This window comes from Anolis carolinensis, chromosome 6, assembly GCF_035594765.1.
Source record: "Anolis carolinensis isolate JA03-04 chromosome 6, rAnoCar3.1.pri, whole genome shotgun sequence".
Classification (NCBI taxonomy): domain Eukaryota; kingdom Metazoa; phylum Chordata; class Lepidosauria; order Squamata; family Dactyloidae; genus Anolis; species Anolis carolinensis.
Genome location: NC_085846.1, coordinates 10,976,548 through 11,001,094, shown reverse-complemented (window position 1 = coordinate 11,001,094; position 24,547 = coordinate 10,976,548). Strand labels below are relative to the sequence as shown.

The 24,547-nt window shown below is 39.9% G+C and overlaps 2 protein-coding genes and 1 pseudogene across 2 annotated transcripts; 2 read left to right on the top strand and 1 right to left on the bottom strand.

Annotated features, from left to right (window-relative positions):
- Positions 1-6,047: 6,047 nt before the first annotated feature.
- LOC100565279 (olfactory receptor 11H6-like) lies at positions 6,048-7,065 on the bottom strand. The gene has a single exon (XM_003230486.4). It carries the CDS (start codon positions 7,063-7,065, stop codon positions 6,058-6,060), a length of 1,008 nt encoding a protein of 335 aa, XP_003230534.4. The 3' UTR covers positions 6,048-6,057.
- Positions 7,066-15,627: 8,562 nt separating this feature from the next.
- On the top strand, positions 15,628-19,362 carry LOC107983146 (olfactory receptor 11G2-like; annotated as a pseudogene).
- Positions 19,363-22,925: 3,563 nt separating this feature from the next.
- Positions 22,926-24,236, top strand: LOC107983139 (olfactory receptor 11H6). Its single transcript, XM_016995359.2, has one exon. The coding sequence runs from the start codon at positions 23,172-23,174 to the stop codon at positions 24,141-24,143; it is 972 nt and encodes a 323-aa protein (XP_016850848.2). The 5' UTR covers positions 22,926-23,171; the 3' UTR covers positions 24,144-24,236.
- The last annotated feature ends 311 nt before the right edge of the window (positions 24,237-24,547 follow it).

Genomic DNA, 24,547 nt, shown 5'->3' with positions numbered 1-24,547 from the left:
GGGATTAAGGAAAAGCCTATTAAACATCACATTAGGTTATGATTTTACAAATTAAGCACCAAAACATCATGTTATACAACAAATTTGACAGAAAAAGTAGTTCAATATGCAGTAATGTTATGTTATAATTACTGTATTTACGAATTTAGCACCAAAATATCACGATATATTGAAAACATTGACTACAAAAATGCCTTAGATAATCCAGAATCTTGGATAAATGAGACTCTACTGTACTTGCAAACCTTACTCTGGATGGACTAAAACCATCTAAACTGCCTAGAGGCCTTCAGGGTTGTAGTCCTCTTAAGTAGTTCTAGGACCTATAGTACATCCAACATAATTTTTCTAAGTATGGCTTATGTGCCTATTATTGTTTTATGCTTTTTTATCTTTAGCATAGGATTAAACACTGTAGTGTAGAGGACTTTTGTTTTTGTTATATGACTTCAATTGAACTCTGACTAATGGAAACTCTATCACAGGGTTTTGTTAGAAAGCTGTATTCAAGGGAGGTTTGCCATTGCCTTCCTCTAAGAGTACAGTATGTGATTTGCCCAAGTGTTTGAACCCTCACTTCCCAGTGTCCGAGTCCAACACTTAGACCATGGTGACATTGGGACAAGTCATTCTGACTGTGGTCATTTAATAAGGTAGGCATTGGAGAAAATGGATTGTTTGGAGCAAATTATACCTGCTTTCCTCCACTGCCATTGGGTGACTGGAAAAGCTGCAGACACTAGCATAATGATTCAATAATACTCCATCCCACCCAGCTTTGGATTTACAAGTGAGAACAAAAAACAATAAACTGCAAAGACAGGTTTAATAAAATACCTTACCGCATGTTTGGACACTTTCAGAGATGACATCGGTAATGTTACCTTCTGACATTCCAAATGAGTGCAGAGAGAAATTAAGGAGATTCTGTTTTCATTGGTTGAATTATAAGCATATAAAAAGCTATATACTTAAAAATCAATTATTTCAATTTCTGTAAGGCTGAATTCAATTATTATCCAATATATAATGAGTTCTAGGTCTATATGAATGTATGCCAATAAAGCTTTAGAAACCTGTTATTCCTTTCACCATTAGAACTGACACTATCTCAATTGCCCAGATCTTAGAAATGCTGTTTTCTAGAAACAAGCTCCTAGAGTTGCCGAGACACTTGGAAGGGATATTGGGATTCATGGTCCCCAAAAGTAACTGTCTAAAGATCTGGAATTATCCAAAAGCATTATCTAGTGTCCTGAGTCCCATTCCTGCCTTTAGGAAGGATAGCTAAGTGCAGCAGTTAGGAGACAGAGCCCATAAGAGAGATCTCTTTCAATGATGAGAAATTTGATGAGGAAAAATTGGGATGAAGGCACAATACCATAAATTGCTGCAAACATACCTGTTTCCGCTTGTGAGAACAATCACTTCTTTTCTTCTGAAGGGCAGTTGGCTGCTGAAAGACTGATATCTCAACTCCCTACACTGAAATCTCAGAGGGTCTTTGTCTCCAGAGTGAGATGAAGAGTCCAAACATGGATTTCAACCATTGTTCGAGATGCGCCTCTACTGAGAGATGCTGCCGGATAAGCCAAAGCAGAGAGAATACCTGCTAGAGCCTTTGTGGTGACAGGAGAAATACCTTTAGGATGCCAAATCCCAGAATCTTTCAATCAGCTTGGGAATTACAGGAGTTGTAATTCGAAAAAATAATTATTCCAAGCTCTGACCTGGATAGAGTTTGGAGAAGGTTCCAAACTCATGGGCATTTAACAGATAGCATTTGAATCTATAGTGGCTTTTGGCTAACTGATATTGTAGTGGTTAGCTAGGATCGCGGATAAGAGGATCTGTGCCTGGTAGGCATATGCTAAACTAGATAGGTCAGGACAGAGAAACCAACTCATCAGTTTGAAGACAAGCCATAGAGGTTTACTAGCTGTGCCCAGCCACGCGTTGCTGTGGCGAAGTCTGGTGGTATGGGAAATAAAGTATTGAGGAATTGGTGGTAGTTAAGGTAAAGGGTAAAGGTTTTCCCCTGACATTAAGTCCAGTCGTGTCTGACTCTGGGGGTTGGTGCTCATCTCCATTTCTAAGCCGAAGAGCCGGCGTTGTCCGTAGACTCCTCCAAGGTCATGTGGGATGACTACATGGAGCGGCGTTACCTTCCCGCCGGAGCAGTACCTATTGATGCACTCACATTTACATGTTTTCAAACTTCTGGGTTGGCAGAAGCTGGAGCTAACAGTGGGGGCTCTCTCCGCTCCCCCAATTCAAACCTGCGGCCTTTCGGTCCAGAAGTTCAGCAGCTCAGCGCTTTAACACGCTGTGCCATCAGGGGATATTATTTCCTAAAGGTTGTGAATATACAATATTTCTGATTGGTTTTTTTGTTTGTTGGAGGCAAGTATGAATGCTGCAATTAGGAAAAATGATTAGGATGTAATGGCCTTGCAGCTTTAAAGCCTGGCTGTTTCACTGAGTGAATTTTTTGTTGGGAGGTGTTAGCTGGCCCTGATTGTTTCCTGTCTGGAATTCCCTTGTTTTCAGAGTGGTGTTGTTTGTGATATTTTATGTGCTTCTACTGTCTGTGGCCCTGAGAAAACAGAGGATTTGCCAGACTTTGATGATGGGAATACTTTGTTGGGAGGTGTTAGCTGGCCCTGATTGTTTCCTGTGTGGATTTCCCCTGTTTATTTACTGTCCTGGTTTTAGAGATTATATTGTTCTGCATTATTCTATCCCAGTAATTATTTCATATTAAAGAAGAATCTCACTTATCCAACATTCGCTTATACAATGTTCTGGATTATCCAACGCAGTCTGCCTTTTCATAATCAATGTTTTTGTAGTCAGTGTTTTAAATTCCTTGTGATATTTTAGTGGTAAATTTGTAAATACAGTACAGTAGATTCTCACTTATCCAACATAAACGGGCCGGCAGAATGTTGGATAAGCGAATATGTTGGATAATAAGGAGGGATTAAGGATAAGCCTATCAAACATCAAATTAAGTTATGATTTCACAAATTAAGGACCAAAACATCATGTTAGACAACAAATTTGGAAGAAAAAGTAGTTCAATACGCAGTAATTCTATGTAGAAATTACTGTATTTAAGAATTTAGCACCAAAATATCACGATATATTGAAAGCATTGACTACAAAAATGCGTTGGATAATCCAGAACTTTGGATAAGCGAGTGTTGGATAAGTGAGACTCTACTGTAAATACTACATAGCATTACTGCGCATGGAACTACTTTTTCTGTCAAATTTGTTGTATAATATGATGTTTTGGTGCTTAATTTGTATAACGATTACCTAATTTGATGTTTAATTGGCTTTTCCTGAATCCCTTCTTATTATCCAACATATTCACTTATCCTGCCGGCCTGTTTACGTTGGATAAGTGAGACTCTACTGTATATTTCTAATCTTATATTATCTGCTCAGAACTGGATTATATGAGGCTCCTTCTTCACAGCTGTATAAAATGCACACTGAAGTGGATTATATGGTAGTGTGGAGTCAAGATAATCCAGTGCAAAGCAGATAATATAAGATTATAAATGGGTTATATAGCTGTGTGGAAGGGCCTTGAGTCTACACTGCCATATAATCCAGTGCAAATTAGATAATCTGTGGAAGAATACTCAGTGAGGCCTAAATCTGCCTGTCCCCTAACTGAAACCTGGCTGTCCCTTGGCTGGTTGCTAGGCAACCAAGTGGGCAGAGATTAGCCCTCTAAAGTGGCAGCAATTGGATAAAAAAAATTATTGCTCTCCCTCTAATTAGGACTTTATTTTTCTTTTCTTTTTGTTGTATCAACCTTGAGGCATGGATGATGGGTTGTGTTGTCAAATTTTGAGGTTGGGGGGCCTGTACTTTTGTTGTTTTGTGAATTGCCGTGATGCCATCACTCTTTTATATATATAGATTACGATTTGGCCAAAAAGGATGCAATTTACTTTAAAATGTACAAGTATAAACAAACAGAGAAATACAAGACATCTTATACAGTACTGACAGCTATTCAGACTTCCCGCTCCCTTCCCTGACTGGTTGGGGAAAAAAGGCAGGCTAGGATCTGTGCTGTTTTGGGTTTATCTGGGCTGACATGGGAAGTCACCTATTTCCGAATACATGTAAACAATGGGTCTGATGATTATCTGGCTTGGGAAACAGCCAGTGGGGTTTGCCCAGCCTTTCCGTTCTCAGGGAATTATCTTTCCCAAGTAATGGAGAGTTGACTGTTTCTGGGCTATGTCTTGATACATTTTATAAAGCACTTTATATATTTTATATACAAGAGATAGATGCAGTACATAGAAAGATACAGGTTAGCAAAAAAAAAAAAATCAGGAAAAATAGACACCATTTATTAAAGGGTTCGGAATGGTAAAGTTTAGGGGTTTACAGCTGCTAGAGATTCAGTCTCGATTTTCTGATGCTTTGAAGTTGTGCAAGTCCAGAAAGAGTCTTTTTTAAACAGCAGCATTTATTTCTCCAACGAATGTTATCACCATAATGAATGTTATCACTTTACAAATTATTATGGACAAATTCATACAAAGAAGCTATTTTTCAAACTCTGTGAATTATCTGAAACTGGCTAATATATGTGTGTGTGTGTGTGCGTGCGCATGTATATATATATACAGTAGAGTCTCACTTATCCAACACTTGCTTATCCAACGTTCTGGATTATCCAATGCATTTTTGTAGTCAATGTTTTCAATACTAAGTGGTGCTAAATTTGTAAATACAGTAATTACTACATAGCATTACTGCGTATTGAACTACATTTTCTGTCAAATTTGTTGTATAACATGATGTTTTGGTACTCAATTTGTAAAATCATAACCTAATTTGATGTTTAATAGGCTTTTCCTTAATCTCTCCTTATTATCCAACATATTCGCTTAGCCAACGTTCTGCCGGCCCGTTTACGTTGGATAAGCGAGACTCTACTGTACACACATCTTTTGTTGTCACATGACAAGGAAATTTTTTCTTTTTCTTTTTCTTTTTCATTTAGTGCATTGTCCCCTTAAGAGCCAGAATGGTGTAGTAGTTTGAGTACTGGACTACAACACTGGGAGATCAGCTTTCAAACCCTTACTCAGAACTTTCAGAGTGGCTTTGAGTAAGTCATGGTCCCTTAGCATTCAAAGAAAATGATGACAAATTTCTTAACAAACCTTGCTGAGATAAATCTATGTCAAGTTCAACCTGAAAACACACAACAATAACCCATATATTATCCAGACCAGTCCAGTCTAAGCCAAGGTGGCTATCCAATTTCCCAGACACACAAGGTCCAGGAAAATCAGGATGCAGCACGAGACAGCAAGAATCTTATGACCCACTCACATGAATGAAATTATGGACACATAGATGGTGATAAGTTCAAGGTGGGATCCCAGGGTGTGTGTGATTGATTCAAGATGCTGTTTCTATTTTGGAAGCCATCATTCCCTTCATGTTCAAGGCATCTCCCCAAGATGACCAACTCAGAGCCAGCGGGTGGAAAACCAAGACCGACTACTTCTGGACTCATTGTTTTGAAAACTCAAGGGCATTTACAGAAATTCCTCTGAATTTCAGGATATAGTTCTCAACTAAAAAGAGACAGTGTGTTTTCATTCTTCCCATCACCTTTTCTTTCCAATGCAAGTAAAGTCTTCCATTCTCTGTTCTGTTTTTTCTTGTTTTATTGAAGTTGGGAGGGTCAATGCAATAAAACTTGAACTGAAGAGAGCTTACTCTGATGCCTTCTTAAATACCAAGCACTCTGACTAAAGTGGAAATCACATCTGGGCCACTTTGGGTGTGTGAGTGTGTTGCCTGCCAGTCAATGGGCATGTAACATGCTGTTAGTAGAAACCCATTGCCTGTTCAAAACAACCTAGCCAACAATGAGCTCCCAAGGCTATCCCAGGCCAAGAAAAAAAGCAGCAGTCAGCCATACAGATAGATGGTTTCATATCACTTCAAACTACTTGCTGAGCCAGGTGTTGAGTTTCTCTCCCCTCTTCCGAAAATGCATTCATTTTATGATATTACATTGGGTCTTTCTTTTCCTCCCTTTTCCATTATTACTTTTCTTTTCATCCATTTCTCCCTTTTCCTCAACAACCTCCATACTGCTTCCCTCACCTGATCATTCCTCAAGCAATAAATCAGGGGGTTGAGGAAAGGTGTAACAGCCGTATAGAAGGTTGTTATTATTTTGGCCAATTGGAAGTTGCTTTCTCCATCTGGAGTCACATACATCCCTATCACTGGGCCGTAGAAGAGGGTCACGACTACTAGGTGGAAGGAAATGGTGGAAAATGCCTTCTTCCGACTGCCCTGGTAGGAGGGCTTCATCAGGGTGAAGATGACAACACTGTAGGACAGCAACACAAACAAAAAATTGCCTACTATAAGCAAAACACTCATGGAAAACTGCCAAATAAAGGTAGCACTATCCAGAGGAGGGCAAGCCAGTAACAGAAGTGGTCCAGGATCACACAAAAAATGGTCAATGATGGGGCCACAGAAGGGCAACTTGGAGATCAAAGTCAGTGGGACAATGTAACCCAGGAAGCCACAGACCCAAGAAACAGCCACCAGGGCATAGCAAGTGACTTTGGACATGATCTGTGGGTAGCGCAATGGGTGGCAGATAGCCAAATATCGATCCAAGGCCATAGCGGAGAGGAAGAAGCATTCAGTAAAACCAAGAGAGAAGAAGATATAGAACTGGAGGAAGCAAGCATGGAAGGAGATGACTCCATAGGGGAACGCTAGGTCGAAAAGCATCCGGGGCACCGTGGTGGTCACATAACACACCTCCAGCCAGGAGAAGTGGCTCAGAAGGATGTACATGGGGAGCTGGGCCAAGTGGGTGTCGACAAGCACCAGGGCAATAACGGTGAGGTTCTCGGCCACAGCGAGTACGTAGAGAACAGTGAAGAGGAGGAGAAGCAGGTGCCGCTTGTGCTGCTCAACTCCAAATCCTAGCAATATGAATTCCTTGACTGTGCTCCCGTTGGCCAACTCCATCTGAAATAACATAATGGAATCATAGTTACCATATATACTCAAGTATAAGCCGACCCAAATATAAGCCGAGGCACCTAATTTTATCACAAAAAACTGGGATAACTTATTGACCCGAGTATAAGCCGAGGGTTATACTTGCAGCTATGGGTAAATTTCAAAATAAAAATAGATACCAATAAAATTTCATTTCATTAATTGAGGCATCAGTAGGTTAATTTTTTTTGAATATTTACCATATTTCAAAGAAAAACAATAAACTAGCTCTATAAGTGGAAAGGTAAGGGCGACAAAAACAATGTGGTATCAACAATAACATAATAATAATAATAATAATAATAATAATAATAATAATAATAATAATAATAATAATAAAAACTTCATTTGGATCCCACCCTATCTCCCCATGGTGACTCAGGCCGGCTTCCAACATAGTAATAGGCAAACATTCAATGCTTATATAAATAATGCAGAGCTAGATATAGATCTATAATTATAGATACTAATTTCACATATGCATTTCCCCCTGAAACGTTTGCAAATCCCTCTGTGTGTGTGTGCATTTCCCCTACAATATTTGCAAGCCATATATATATATATTCATATCTATCTAGACATATAGCCCTATATATAGGTAGGTAAGAATATATTCATATCTATCCAGACATCTCTCTTTATATAGATATTTGCAGAGACTTGCAAACATATGAGGGTAAATTCATATATAAAAATAATGTATCTGTATGGTTACAGATACACAGGTACATGGATCTATATGTATAAAGGATTTGCAAAGACCTACAAACATATGAGGGCAAATTCATATATAAAATTAATGTATATTGATATATACACATATAAAGGTACATAGAGATGGCAACAGCTTGCAAGGGGTTAATGCCTATATATCTGTAAGAGAGTTTAATAAATATTTCAGGGGAAAATGCTTTCATAAGATTAATGAAAATATATTTTTCTTCTTCCTGACTTTCAAGGGTATCTTTCTCTTTGCAAAACATTCCCTTGATTAAGAGCGAGGGAGTCTTTACAAAAGAAAACACACTGGTAGGGAGAAGAAAGAAATAGATCACATATTGCAAGCAATAGCCCGCAAGTTCTGTTGTTGGCCTTGACCTTGACCCGATTATAAGCCGGGGGAGGCTTTTTCAGCTCATAAATAAGGGCTGAAAAACTCGGCTTATCTTCGAGTATATATGGTATATACCAAGAAAGATTAACATGTTCTTATCTGCTGTAACCAAACATCCACCAAAAGACTATGTCCCATTTGCATCCCATGCTATCTCCTATTTTATATTAGTCATGTTGTAGTTTATTCGTTCAGTTGCTTCTGACTCTTTGTGACCTCATGGACCAGCTCATGCCAGAGCTCCCTGTCAGCCTTCACTAACCCCATATCCTTCAAGATCAAGCCAGTCACTTCAATGATAACATCCATCCATCTTGCCCTTGGTTGGCCCTTCTTTCTTTTCCCTTCCATTTTAGTCCTACCCTGTTTCCCCGAAAATAAGACATCCCCGAAAAATAAGACCTAGTTGAAGTTTTGCTGAATTGCTAAATATAAGGCCTCCCCCGAAAGTAAGACCTAGCAATTTTTGTTTGGAAGCATGCCTAGCGCCTGCCAAACAGAACACCAGAGCATGCAGGATTGGTAAATGTACATACCAGTTGTACATGGAAATAATGGTAGTAAGAAGAAATTCTTGAAAGGATTCACAGTTTGTCTGGTTATGCTGGTTTGTGATGACAACTACTGTACAGTATATAATAAATGTTCATTTTTTTGTTCAACAATAAATGTGAATTCTTCTTCATTAAAAAATAAGACATCCCCTGAAAATAAGACCTAGCGCATCTTTGGGAGTAAAAAATAATATAAGACACTGTCTTATTTTTGGGGAAACACAGTAGTTAGTGGCTAATTTGGTCAATGTAATGTCTCACAGGCTGAATCTACACCGCCATATATTCCAGAAGAACTACATTATATGATCAGTGTAGATCTAGCCACAGTCAACAGAGATTGTCCTCACTTACATTTGGGTTGACTACACCTTCCAACTTGATACCCCACAGAGAAAAAAAATACAATTATGCTTTAAAATAGTAGGGATGTGCAATTGACCATATACAGAGTAGTTTAATATCCCAATGGTGTTGTTTGTTAGCCAACTGGAAATGGTGTTGTGGTCTGTTGTTGAAGGTTTTCATGGCTGGAATCACTGGATTGCTGTGAGTTTTCTGGGCTTTATGGCCATGAGGAGAGAATGCTTCTGGAAAATGGCCGTGCAGCCCGGAAAACTTACAGCAACCCGGTGTTGTGGTCATTTCTATTTTTTAAAAAAAGCTATATCAGGTACAAGATCAGTCAGCTCCTCCCAAATATCTTATCTTATTTAAAAACCAGTGGTTTTTATTTACACATACATGCATAAGTGGAAGGATTAATAACAAATCACAAAACCATGCAATACAATTGCAAAATAAAACAATCAGATACAATAAAAAACAAAAACAAAATCAACCCAAAGCAAATTGACAATCATTAAAGAGTCTTTAAATAGCTTCCTTGGGATGGATAGAATGAGGGTTTTAAAATTTTCGACAAATGTGTGGGCCCAACAATAACATGGAGGAAGATTCATTTCTAAATGCTCATACCTTAATGGTGATGAAGACCTGCACAATACTACTGAAGCCTTAGCAAAATCTAAAGAAACAGTCAGCTATTCGACTGAACCATTGGAAGAGAAGCCCATGGCAGAACTCTCCAACTGTGCCACACAAACCAGTATTTTAATGGCAACTGCTACCACACAGACAACAACTCGCTCTAGAATAGTGGGCACACAGACAGTTGTTCAGTTCAAGAGTGCCACTACTCAGACAAATCAGAGGCAGGCTGTGGACCTGGCTGTGAATCAGACTGTACCTGATCAAAGGGTGTCTTCTAAAGAAGGATCTCCGGTTTCTAGAAAGTCTATCTCAACTTCTTCTAGTGGGTGGTCAGCTTCTCCCAATCTTCCCAGTGCTCTAGGGCAAATTCTACTGGTTCACTGACATCCCTTAGAACTGTGGACTACACTGTCAACCACCACGGAGACTACTTCCGCAAACAAAATGAGAGGGAATTCCACTATTCTGTCATCCGGTCTAAACTTAATCATATGGTTTCCATACTCTCCAGGAGAGGGAACATTGCTGACAGCTACATAGGCTGCAGTCCAATGAGGAGCAACTTAAAACATAGGCAGTATATCAGCACAAGCCTAATAAACCTCCGGGATTTTGCACTGTATACTTCAAATGATTGTTTCTGAGGAATGGGAATGGAAGATATGGTGTTTGTACAATAGGGTTGCTAGAATGAAAACTGGAGAGAGCTATTGTATCTTTAAGTAGTTGCATAGAAGAAGGAATTTTAGAGAGTGTCACTTGTCATACAATCAGGTAACAAGCGACACTAGGTGAAATTCCTTTTTTAAAACATAATTGTTATTTGAATTGTTATGTTATGTTTCTGAGGCATTGAATGTTTGCCGATCTTTTGTTGTTCACCGCCCTGAATCCCTTTTGGGAGATAGGGCAATATAGAAATAAAGTTTGAACATGCACAAAAATGCGCATATCAAACATGACTAATGCATGGGTTCAACAATAACATAAACATAAATGCACGTATTATTTAACACAAGTAGCAAGGAACAAACAAAGCTGCCCATTTTCTTAAACTCTGTGGTCATAAGGACCATAGGGATGTGCCCACACCTCAAAAGGTACCATTATATCATACTTTATGACAGATTTTAAGCTACCCCTCCCCCCCAATTCCACAGTGTACTTACTTCTGATGATACCTGGTTTCAACACCATGCATTTGAAGAAGTAAACAGTCTGTGAGAGCTTATGCTTCCAACTTTGTTCTCTTAGTTGGTCTTTAAGTGCAACAATATCACTTTGGATGTAGCAAAAAGATGCAAGCTCCATACCCTCATGTCACACTTCGTACTTTTCCTTTGGGCAATCATTGGTAAAGATAGCCGACTGTCCATCCCGATGAGTGGTGTAGAGCCCAATACAGCATTTGCTTTTCAAAAGAGTCTCTGGCTTCTTAGTATTTCTGTAGAGAGATCGGCAACCACAGAGGGTTGCAGAAGAGGACTAATACTTCGCTTTGAGTTTTCTGGTGCTTCTCTAACAGATGGAAAAATGGAGGGGGGAAAGTAAATAAAATAAAAATCATTACCTCATTATTGAAGAGATGAGTAAATAAAGAAGTTGTTCAGGAGGAATCAAGAGTTTTACACAGTGTTGATGGGTTGGTTAAAAAATCCAGCTCTCTGATGGAACAGAAAATGCTTCAAAGCTTATGCTCAGCATGTCAGATGTGCGCCATTGCTTAGCACCGAAGTCTCAAAGAAATCTTAGAGTCACCCAGTTCATAGTTTGGGTGGCCCAAAGTGTCCTTTTCTTGTCTACTCATCTTGACACCTCTGTGATGTAAACAAATACCCTTGGGGACGTTTTCTCATCTCTTCTTTCCCACTAGTTTTGGTTCATCTCTTCCCTAGAATAAAGCTAAATTAGAGTAGCACCTTGAGAGCAATTTTCTCATTTTAGGGTGTATCCATATTGTAGAATGAATGCACTTTGACACCACTTTAACTACCATGCTCAATACTATGGAATCATGGGAGTTTAGTTTGACAAGCTATTCAGTCTTCTTTGCTAAAGAGTGTTAGTGCCTTAAAAGACTACAATTTCAGCAGTTCCACTGCTTTGAGCCATGGCAGTTAAAGTGGTGTCAGTTATAATTGTACAGTTATAGATGCATCCTCAGAACCGAGTTCCCATAATAAAGCCTTCAGAAATTTACTCAGGAATCCAGCTAAGAGCTGCTGGCATCTATACATTTTCTGCCCTATTTTCTCCCTGTTGAACACTTCTGATATGCAGTTGACGGCTCTTGGGACTGTGAATCCCTCATTAGCCTCCAAAGCAATATATCTCCAAAGACAAATTGTCTGTCTTTGCTATGATGGCACACAAAGAATCCTCTGTGGCAATTACGAGTGTATAACCTGAAGTTTCATTGTCATGTATTCCCAGTCTCTACATAGCCCCTAAATGAAGTGTTATGTAGGGACCATTCCTCAGTTACCACATACTTGCATGGGAAGCAGCTACTGTGATTGAGGGGGTCTCTTCCCTGGTCACTCAGGAAGCGAGTAACTGATGTTCCCACCTTTCCTTATGTGAGTGATTTCTGGGAAATGGGGAATTGTGATTGGGGCCCTGTTTCTGCCAGTTGCACCAAAGATTGCTCACAGAAAGGAATGAAAATGGCACTCCAGACATGTACTAAATGACAGGGAAACAGACTTCTGTCAATCACAACAGCTGCTTCATGTTAAGTGGGAATTGGGCCAGACTGTGGCGCAGGCTGTTGAGCAACCAGCTGCAGCCAGCTGCAACAAATCACTCTGACCAAGAGGTCATGAGTTCGAGGCCAGCTCGGAGCCCCACATTTGTCTTGTCTTTGTTCTATGTTAAGGCATTGAATGTTTGCCTTATATGTGTAATGTGATCCGCCCTGAGTCCCCTTCGGGGTGAGAAGGGCGGAATATAAATACTGTCAATAAAATAAATAAAAGAAAACAAATTAGGGAGGTCAGGCCAGGAGTCACTGCATAGTGCCCAAAACTACACTTCAGTGCTTGCTTACGCATATGGAAATCTCATATAGGATAATGGCAATCTACCTTGTTAAACACCTACATTGTAGGATCTTAAAAAACAAGGATCATTCACTTTGTAGATATATTCAGCAGAAAGAAAAAGGGAACCGTATTTGGTCACGTTGGTATAGGAGGGCAATTGTTGCGAAAACCTATAGTTAGGCATTGTTCTTGTTCCTGCTTTGTCCAGTTTGTTCATTTCTTCCTCATATATAAATAAATAAACATTTTTTTACTTTTACTCTGATTATTTTATTGCACATTGAAGAACAAAAAATATGACTGAGAATCTTTGAGTAGCTTGCTGATGTTGTATGTTCCAGGATATAGTTGCTATTGACAGAGATCTGTTCTCCTCTCACTCAAGAAGCAGCTGATGGCTGTTTCCAATCCCTCACATGTGATCTCCAATCCTCAGGAAGAAACATGAATGGAAGAAATGGATTTTGATTTTAGACATGTAAACCTTATCCAGGCTGGATCTGCCAAATCATACCGTTTGAACTGCATGATTTGGCAGTGTTGATTCAGACTCAGTCTAGAGATAGGCTGATTTCTTAATTCCTGGTGCATGTGGGCAAACATGAATTAAAGACACATATCAATAGAAGAATCACTGGACAGTCTGACACATTTTGTAAAAAGGATATGTGTTGTTTTATTGATTACATACATAATTCACTTGTTATGCAGGGTACTCAAGAGAAGAAGCCAGGCAAAAATGAAAGTTGAATTACTTTAGGTTCAGGAAAGACTAGCAGAATTAACTTCACAGACTGTCTTAGTTCAGGATACAATATCTGCATCTACAGCTGGAACAGAAGAGTAGGTGGTAACATTCACTATCACATCATAGGATGGATTATATCGGGATAATGTTCCATCCAAAACATTTATGCTTTAGATTCGGGTCCTCAAACTGAGTGGCAGTCTTCCTCACTCTGTTTTGATAGTTGCCAAAATATTGAGCTCATAATCTTGCTGCCACCAATTGTTTTTGTTTTTTTACAGCCTGAAATGCTAAGGATGATTCCTAAATTGGTCAACATGTTGATTCAAATGCATGATCTTCCATTGTCTTGATTTGTAGGACAGTCCCAATTAATCTTCTGTTGTGTCAGCTGCTTTTAAAATGTCCCACTTCTTCCCTCCTCCTTCCATATTTCCCCAACATTGGTTTCTCTTGGGCATTTACCTTATTGCTTATTTTGATGACCATTTTCTCTGGCTCCAAAATACTAGTTTTAGACGTGGTGATCAGAGTTCCATGAGCATTATGATACTGTTATTTTGGGTTCTTTTTCTAATGACAGCCAACCTCAAATTGATATTTGTTTTGCAGAAGCCACAAATACGACTGGTGGGCAAAGTATGGGCCACAGAATACAACCCTTGGGACTTCAAGACATGTTCCCTGAAGTCTACTCAAGCCCTCCAGATGACCAATTTTTAAAAATGTGCTGCTTTCCTGGTAGCTTTCACACAAAACAGACCAAATGCAGTCCCCAAATGTCTGCAAATGCATTAGTTTCCTTCCCTCCTATCAAAGAGCCCCCAATTCCACCCCAAACAAAATAATCCAGATAAAGATTGACCAAATTGGTGGCCAGAAGCAATCTTTACCCACTTCCACTGTGCTGCAATGTGACCCTTGAGGAATGCCCCCCTGCAGTTGCCCATAATTGATACTGCCAAAATCTCAAGGTCTCTCTCTTGATCAGTTACCATCAGCTTAGATCTTATCAATACATACATGATGCTGGGGTTTTCTTTTGCATCAATACATGGCTTGAGTGCAAACTAATTTTGATAGGGAATGGAAAATATAGATATTCACACATGGAACCCCGGTGGCAAAGTGTGTTAAAACACTGAGCTGCTGAACTTGCAGACCGAAAGGTCCCAGGTTCAAACCCCGAGAGCAGCCTGAGTGCCCGCTGTTAGCTCCAGCTCCTGCCAACCTAGCAGTTCGAAAACATGCTAATGTGAGTATATCAATAGGTACCACTCCGGCGGGAAGGTAACGGTGCTCTATGCAGTCATGCCAGCCACATGACCTTGGAGGTGGCTACAGACAACGCCGGCTCTTTGGCTTAGAAATGGAGATGAGCACCAACCCCCAGAGTCAGACATGGCTGAAACCTTTACCTTTATTGTATACACATTAGAAGCACTGTGGAAATGTGGAAAAACCAGCCTTTTTGTGTGTTCGATTCTTGGAGATGCGCAAGCTGGCAGGACAGGGAAGAGAAGGGAGACCTGTTATTTATACATTCCAGTGCGAGATGGTCCCTGGTACGGCTAATGGAGGGATAGTGGACTTCTCTCCCCTGACAGGTCAAAATAGGCCCCTGATTGATGTCTATAGCTGAGCCCTAGTTATCTCTAACTTGCTGCAAACCGCTTTCAGAATGCCTTAGATAGGAAAATGCTGAGACATGCTTATATATACCCCATGTATGCAGAAAAGGTAAAATGAACTTTTTATGACATGTAACGTGACGTAGTGATGATGATACATATGTAGAAGTATGTTCTTTATTTGTCGGTATCCTGAAAATGTATAAATAAAGGAGGACAGCCCTTTGTCCTCTACTCTAGTGCCTTTTGGAGCAATCCACGCTAGAGTCAGTTCCAGCTGGTTTTCCTTAAAATAAACCATTCCTATTGGCCACAACATTTTTGCCCTTTGAACTCAGCTTGCAGCTATTCAAGTAAACCGAGGACAAGGAAGGAAATCAGGCAGAGAAGAGTGAAACCGGGCCATTTTAAAAGCAGGTGAAAAAATGGAACTATAGAAACCTAAAGCTGGAAGAGATCACAAGGACTAAAGGGATAACACACAAATACATAAGCAAGCACATATAGAAAATCTGTATCAAATCAAGAAACTTGGAGGATATGAGACTGCCATCATATTTTAACAAGAAATTCTTACTGTTACTAACTAAGCCTTTATTCAAACTTTCAGAATGTGTGATGTCTAAATTCTATTGTAATAAGAAATAGAGCAATCCCAGAAGTCAGAGTTGGATTCCTCATAGGGCTGCATTTGGCTCTATTATAGGATGGTGACCTCTAATGTTGGCCTAGGATATTGGAATTGCCCTTGTCTGCGTAATACATTGCCATCCATACTCTTAAATTACCAGCTCTTCTGTATCTCTGGAGAGGTTTTGTTTTGATGATGGAAAGAACTAACCTCAATAGGCCAAGTTCTCAAGGGATGCCTTTTCTTAGATGAAGGCTCCAGGAAGCTATTTAAAAATAAAAGACTCTGACACTGTTTGAAACCCACATCTGAGATGTCCAACTTCATCCTTCATTGCAGGCTTTCTTCTCCCCAGAACCAATGTCAATTGTGGATAGAGGACACAATTTCAAGGAGAATATATTCAAATGTTGAAACTTCATGTCCTTGGTTGGCTGGAGCATCTCACAGTGTGGAAATGAGGTACAGAATCACTGATTTATTACCATATCAAAAGTGTATGAGGTGGCTATCTTAGAGAGGGTTTAGACTTGTTAAGATTCAGCCTCTGAAGGACATATCTAAAGATTCTGGTAACTTTCTGCCATTCTGGAAGATGAAGACTTTATTAAAATAAATATGGGTTGTGCTTTACTACTTATTTCAACTACTGGAAGTTGGGTTGGAGTTGAAGGAAGGATAAGCCACAGTGGAGTGTTGGTGGTCAGTCAGCTTCTAATGGACCTTTTGTGGTTGCTGGTTGATAGGATGTTCTGCAAAGATAAAGGTCCAAGCTCTCACCAAGTGTGAGATGTAATACATATTTGTTCATAGTTGTCTATGTGAACCATTGCTAGGAAGTTTTACAAACATGCAATGAAGAAATTGCTAGTCAAAAGGAACAGGCGGTGAAAAATTAGTCAGCTCAGCCTTGATCTCTGATGCTTCATTTGTTTGTATAGAAACTCATAACAGAATAAAAATGAATTCTTTTGCAAATTAACAGGCAGTGGCACTTTTACTGGAAACAGCTGCACAATCTATCACGAAGGTATCTCACATTGTATCATCATATCAAGCATCAGATCAGACATCTCAGGTTACTGCTGAAAAATTGAGAAGCAGATTGAGACCGTGCTTGCCACATGGAGCTGCTGAATGAAACCACAGGGCAAGATTTCATCCTGGTTGGCTTCAGAGTTCGGCCACAGGGACGCCAGCTTCTTCTCATTTTGTTCATAGTCATCTACATCCTCACTTTGGCTGAGAATTTCATCATCATCATGCTGGTCATTCAAGATGACCTCTTGGGCCACCTTCCCATGTACATGCTTCTGAGCAACTTCTCCTGGCTGGAGATGTGCTATGTGAGTGCCACCGTGCCACGGATGCTCTTTGACCTAGCTATCCCAGGTGGATTCATCTCCTTCCATGCTTGCTTCCTCCAGTTTTACATCTTCTTTTCCCTTGGCACCACCGAATGCCTCTTCCTTTCTGCCATGGCCCTGGACCGCTATTTGGCCATCTGCCGCCCACTGCGCTACACTCAAATCATGTCCCGAGATTTCTGCCACACCCTGGTGGGGTCTTGTTGGGCCATTGGCTTCCTGTGGTATATTGCACCAGTGGTTTTGATCTCCAGGTTGTCCTTCTGTGGTTCCAATACCCTTGACCACTTTGCGTGTGACTCTGGCCAACTGCTTGCTAATAGCCTGCCCGCCACTGGGGCACCTTCCCCTCTTCTGTTACATTGTCACTTCTTCTGTGCTCCTGTCCACCTGCTTCTTTATTGTGGTCTCCTATGCAAGTGTGGTTTTCACACTTGTGAAAGCATCCAGTAAAGGTACGGTTGTCAAAGGCTTTTCTACAGTGTCGTCCCACGTAGCTGTTGTGACGATCTTCTATGGATCCGTGGTTGCCATGTATGTAGGAGGGCGCAGTGGGGAAAGCCATACCGAGAGCACTAAAATAATGACTCTCTTCTATTCTGCGGTCACTCCTCTGCTTAACCCTCTGATCTACTGTCTGAGGAATGATCAGGTAAAAGAAGCTCTGCTCAGGTTTTTGAGAAAAAAGTGGTACATTTAAAAAAGCAGGAGAAAAGAGGGGAGAGTTCTTAATTTGGAATTAAAAATGGATTTCCCTCCAATGGAGGAAGAACCACCAAAATAGTTTGGGCCATGTTGGGTGAGTGTCTTGTGCTATGATGCCATATTTAATAAAACCTCTATTTCATTACTGCAGACACTATTGTTTATCTTCATTTTCCAGCTTTTGACCATGGTATATGATGGCTTTCATATTAATGAGTTTTTGAATCCACTCTGGATTTTAATCTGGACAGTGCTATCTGATGCACTGAACCCTATGTCCCAACAGACTCAGTACCTTGGATAACACATTTAAAAGTCAAGCAAGCTAAAACCTGCAGGAGCTTATAACAATAACAACAACAACAACAACAACAACAACAACAACAACTTTATTTTTGTATCCCACCTCCATCTCCCTGAAGGAACTCGGAGCGGCTTACATGGAGACAAGCCCGAACAACATAGATTAAAACAGATCAGTAAAATTAAAACATTATGGCCACATAAAACAACATCAAACAACATCAAACAGCAATTTAAAACCTTCAGTGTTGCACTAACAAACAGATTTAAAAGCTTCAGTGTTGCACTAACAAGGAAGTGATCAGATACTTCTTTTTTAAAGAGTTTCGACATTTTTATTCTGAATTCAAGCACAAAAGTTTGACATATACATTTGTACAAGAGGGAGGAAAAAAGAGACCGGAGAGATGGAAAAACATATCCAGGTAGGGATGACATCTTTTAAAAATCTCATTTTCTGCCATCATTACATACATTCCAATAACAATATTATTATTATTAATAATAAAAAGGAGACAGAGGGCAAAAGATACTTCCTTGGGATGTATTGGGCTACATCAGAGCTCTCAAAAGGAGTCTGGAAGAAAATCAAGTAAACTATTTGCACAGTGGGGAAAGAGACAGATTATCCAAATGAGGGAAAGGAAAGATACTTTTGAACATATACTTTTGAATTAAATTTGGTCGTAGCCATGATTCTTAGTGAATCTAACTTCTGAGTTATAGATTATAACATACTTATGCTTCGGCAATTTTATATGCTCTGTGAAAATCTAATAAATATGCCTTTTAGCCTTGCCTTATGAATAAATTAAGACCCGTTTTATCACTTATGGTAAACTGTATTGCCTCTCTCCTCAGTGACCTGGGCATCCCCATACACAGATGAGTGACTCTTATGGTCTTGTACAGATATTTAGAGAACATCAGGTGGGATGCTAGGTCAGCCACAAAGGTAATACTCCTGCTATTATTGCTTTTGTAGTTCACAAGTTGCCAAACCCTGAGCAGGCTGCATCATGTGAATGGCAAAGTCTGCTCAGCTCTTTGTCTTCTCTTATTACATATTATTGCCTGCCCTTTTCTATTGCCTTTTTGAAAACAGAATGCAGCATTCTATATTGCATTGTAATTTTACATCAGTGTGCATACTAGCATGTGTACCTAGAAAAGTGAGATAAACATTTCTTTGCAAAATAAATACATTTTAAAATCATGTGTAAAGTCTCTAACTGGATCAGGCTACACTGCACGAACTGTACATTCATGAACCATGCCGAAACCATATAAATGCTGTAACTCATTATTTTTAGGAGTCCCCGGTGGCGCAATGGGTTAAACCCTTGTGCTGGCAGGACTGCTCACTTGAAGGTTGGGTTGCTGACCTGAAGGTTTCCAATGGGAATCCAACCCAGGGAGAGTGCGGATGAGCTCCCTCTGTCAGCTCCAGCTCCCCATGTGGGGACACAAGAAAGGCCTCCCACAAGGATGGTAAAATGTTTTTTTGAAAAAACATCTGGGCATTCCCTGGGGAACATCCTTGTATACGGCCAATTCTCTCACACCAGAAGTGACTTGCAGGTTCTCAAGTTGCTCCTGACATGAAAAAAAATTACTATAAATTTTATTATATTTATTTATACCTCGCTTTATCTCTTCCAAGGAACCTTCGGTGGTGCAGTGAGGGCTGTTCGACAGTGGAACTCTCTCCCCCGGGCTGTTGTGGAGGCTCCTTCCTTGGAGGCTTTTAAGCAGAGGCTGGATGGCCATCTGTCAGGGGTGCTTTGAATGCGATTTCCTGCTTCTTGGCCGGGGGTTGGACTGGATGGCCTATGAGGTCTCTTCCAACTCTACTATTCTATGATTCTATGATTCTAAACTGCTAAGCTGCTGAACTTGCTGACCGAAAGGTTGGTGGTTCGAATCTGGGGTGGGGGGGCGCGCGCGGTGAGTTCCTGCTGTTAGCCCCAGCTTCTACCAACCTAGCAGCCCGAAAACATGCAAATATGAGTAGATCAATAGATACTGCTTCAGCAGGAAGGTAAGGGCACTCCATGCCATGATGCCGGCCATATGACCTTGGAGTTGTCTACGGACAACGCCGGCTCTTCGGCTTAGAAATGGAGATGAGCACCAACTCCCAGAGGCGGACATGGCTAGACTTAATGTCAGGGGAAAACCTTTACCTTTACCTTATCTCTCCTAAAGGAGACTCAAAGTGGCTTAACAATTTAAAATACAAAAATATGCAAACATTAAGACAGGATTAAATATAAGCCGTGTATATTTATCTCTCATCCAGAGATATTCAATTCAGGAAAGGATTAGATAAAGTGTAGTTCACTATTATCCAGAGAGTGGGCATTTCCTCTCAAAGCCCAAGGGGTATTGCTTCCAAATAGCTACATCACAACAGTTGTCCAAAGAGAGCTCTGCCCGGGATGAAGAACCTCCATGGATGGAAGCTAGACAACAATTTTGCCATTTCTCTTAAACAAGAGAAGAACAAGAAAGGGCAAATTCTTGATTGAATCTAATCCAGGCACAGATCAAGCATCCCATATCAGGGATTCCAAATTCAAAACTACTCTAAAATTCCCAAATTATCCACAAGGGAAGCTGAGATAGTCACACTTTTGCTTTTTAGTTGCACAGTTTCTTTCATGCAAAAATTATATGAAATATTAAGAAATTTCATGTTTTGATTTGGGCACCATCTCCAAGGTTGTGTATGCATGTGAAAAAATATGAAATCTCAAATCCTCCTGCTTCCAAGCATTTCGGATCAGGGATATTCACGCCATACTATTACCGGGTGTGCCTCCTAGTAACTGCATTCTAAAATGACATGAATCACATGTCCTGATATGATATATATTAGGTATTATTCCCATGAGTAATCAAATTAATATAGGCATTAAACTGACAGCTAAGGCACACAAAAGTTCAACATGAAAAGGGAATTGAATTAGTAACAATTAGCCCTTTCTTTAAAAAACCTTCACTGCCCCAAAGCCTATCATAATAAAAGAAGGGTTTGCTTTTTGTAGGAAAGATAAAAAGAAACGGTTGCCAAACTAGCTTTCCTTGAAAAGGAGTTTGAGAAGATATGGAAAGCTACCAAGAAGGGTCAATTCTGCATCCCCACTAGTAATCCGTGTGAAGAATGATCCCTTGAAATAAGAGAATTTAGGGTGCATCTGCACTATAGAATAAATGCAGTTTAATCCCACTTTCAATGCTATGGAAGTGTGGGAGTTATAGTTTGGTGAGGCACTTTTGACAGAAAAGGCTAAAGACCTTATCAAACTGCATCTTAAAAAATCCCAAAACTTTTAGTTTTGTCAGATATTAGACTATTTAGAATATGGGTTTCTTTTGTAAGGCAGGAAATAAAGTTATTTTATATGATCATTCACTTTCTCCTCTGAGAAACGTTGTCATATGGGTGACGCTATCTCCCCTGAGTCGTTATTTTAGTACAGAGTGGATTTTTTTCCCATGAGGAACATTCTCCAAGCTCATTTCCATCACTGATTTTAAAACTCCAGTCAGAAGAACTAATTGAAGCCCTTGGAGCTCTAATGTGTGAATATGTTTGGTGAGACTTTCTAACAAGAAGTCCATAGTTTAGCCTACAATGCCCTTCTGATTTTGTGGACAAGCATCCACCTCATGGAGAGACATCAGCATCTTTCTCTTATAATTCTGTAAAAACTTGTCTAGTGGATCTTCTGCTGGATGGACCAACCTTCTAACTTTTGTTCAGGTATGAAAATGGGATTAAATACCAAAGCAAAATAAACTGAAATGGGATATGTAAACGGGATGTGGTTAATGCCATGCTTATTTCCAAGGGACAATAGCAGATGTAATTTCCATGGAACATTTGCTAGACCATCTTAAAATTGTGATGGGTTGAAAGTTTGGAGAAGACTGAAGGTATCAGGAGATTGTGCCAATGCTTCAGAGCTGTACCTTAGACAGCCCTATTAGCAGTATAATAAGGGTCAAATATATGATGAATGACCCTAGATTTACTCTTTAAAAATCACATCAATCATGGACTGATTCAGCTTGGCATTTTTTGCCTGTGTTTAGAAACAGGCATAGGGAAGATGTCTCATTGGAATTTGGAACCAAATATTTGCGGCAAGAGTCCAGGATGTATTCAGAGTTAGTTGACTTAAAAGTGGTCTAAATTCTGCAATTTTGTAAGTACATTTATTTTATCTGTTTGTCTTTGTTATGACATGCCAGTGTACGTTAAGCTCTCTGATGTTGGAGAATGGGGATTTCCCTCCCCAAATATATCAGAGCTCTGTGCTATAGTCCTGACTATTGACTACAGCTGGTTTTACTTCCATGAAAACTCATCAGAGACTGGCAGCCAATGCCTTGGAGACTAGTCAATCGGCTACCACTTTGAGTAGTTCATGAATTGATCATAGAGTTATCAAACCAAAAAATAATTATTTGAAACCTGGGGTTGGCAGAAGGAATGTCCTGCAGCATTGTCAGAAGAGGATATATGCAGTTTTTGCTTTCCAGTGCAAAAATAGGTCAATAGGTATTGATGAGTGCTGTCATGCTTTGACAATGCTGATATTTGCAGTGGGAAATCTTCATTATTTGAGAAGTATTTATATATTCCCAGAAAATGTATTCTGCAGCTATAATATTGCCAACAGCTTCAAGGATGATCTTATAAGGAGGGAGGTTAGAAAATATTTGGGTCTAAGAGCCAATAGGAGACAAACTCACCCAAGATAGATTGATGTTGTATATTGACAAATGGGATGAAGCCCTCTAAAGTATTTGAAGTGCTTTAGCTATGAATGTATTGTGTGGACACTTACTTCTCAGATCTAATAATGTCTGTAGTATAGTCAGTTAGCAATTCATTTATCTTTCCACACTTTGAGAACTTAATTATCTCAACTGAGTCAGCCTGTACACGACAGATATCATATACAAAATGCTCTATATTTCCACATGACATTCAGTCTTGATTCCCTTGTTTGCTTCCAGATGGAGTTGGCCAATGGCACTACAATCCAAGAATTCATTTTAGTGGGATTTGGAGCGGAGCACCAGAAGAAATTACTGCTTTTCATTGTTTTCACCATCCTCTATGTAATTACTTTAGCTGAGAACATCACTATTATAGCACTTGTGTTATTAGATGCCCATTTGGCCCAGCTTCCCATGTATATCCTGCTCAGCAACTTCTCCTGGCTGGAGATGTGTTATGTGACCACCACAGTGCCCCGGATGCTGTTCGATCTGGCCTCCTCTCATAGCAACATCTCTTTCCATGCTTGTTTTCTACAGTTCTATGTTTTATTCTCTCTGGGCAGCACTGAATTCTTCTTCCTCTCAGCCATGGCTTTGGATCGGTACCTGGCCATCTGCCACCCACTGCATTACTCCCAAATCATGTCCCCAAACTTCTGCTATGCCTTGGTGTCCACTTGTTGGATCCTTGGCTTCCTGGGCTACATTGTTCCAGTGACTTTGATCTCTAGGTTGTCCTTCTGTAGACCCAACATCATTGACCATTTTGTATGTGATCCTGTTCCAATTATGAACTTGGCTTGTCCTCCACTTGGAAAAGTTCCTCTTGTCTGCCAAATGGCTATGCATGCAATCTTTGTAAGCAACGTCACATGTGTTGTATTTTCGTACGGCAAAGTGATTTGCACACTGGTGAAATCTTCTAACCAAGGGAGCCGTAGGAAAGCCTTCTCCACTATATCTATGCACTTGCTGGTGGTGACACTTTTCTATGGCTCAGTTGGAGGGATGTACTTAATTCCAAGTAGGAAAAGCCAGTCTGAAGTCACAAAGGCAATATCAGTCTTCTATGTTACCATCACACCCTTTTTGAACCCTCTGATCTACTGTCTGAGGAACGATCAAGTCAAAGAGGCACTGGGCAGATTGCTAAGGAGAACATTGAGATGAGCGTTTTCCAAAGGCACAATTCTAAATAGAAATGAAAGGGGGAGTTATAACCCAAACCAACCAATTTGAATAGATAACACTGCTTTATCCAGAATCAAGTAGGAGAGATTTTATCCCATGTGTGCAACTCCATTGCTAAGAAACCCTGCTAGTGAATTGCAATGATGCATAATAAGACATTGACAAGAATATCCTGGTGAGCGTCAGTCTCTACCAGTGCAATACTCCATAGCGATAGGAATTGGGATTACTGCACATTAGTCTTGTTATGCATCATCATCATCATCATCATCATCATCATCAACAATACATTTATTTATATTCCACCCTATCTTTCCTGTTGTGCATTAGTCCCAATACTGGTCACTTTGCTAATTCTCCTACATATTTATTTATTTTATTTA

Coding starts and splice junctions, on each gene's coding strand:
- LOC100565279 (XM_003230486.4), bottom strand. CDS start 7,065: ATGTTATTTCAGATGGAGTTGGCCAACGGGAGCACAGTCAAGGAATTC.
- LOC107983139 (XM_016995359.2), top strand. CDS start 23,172: ATGACATTCAGTCTTGATTCCCTTGTTTGCTTCCAGATGGAGTTGGCC.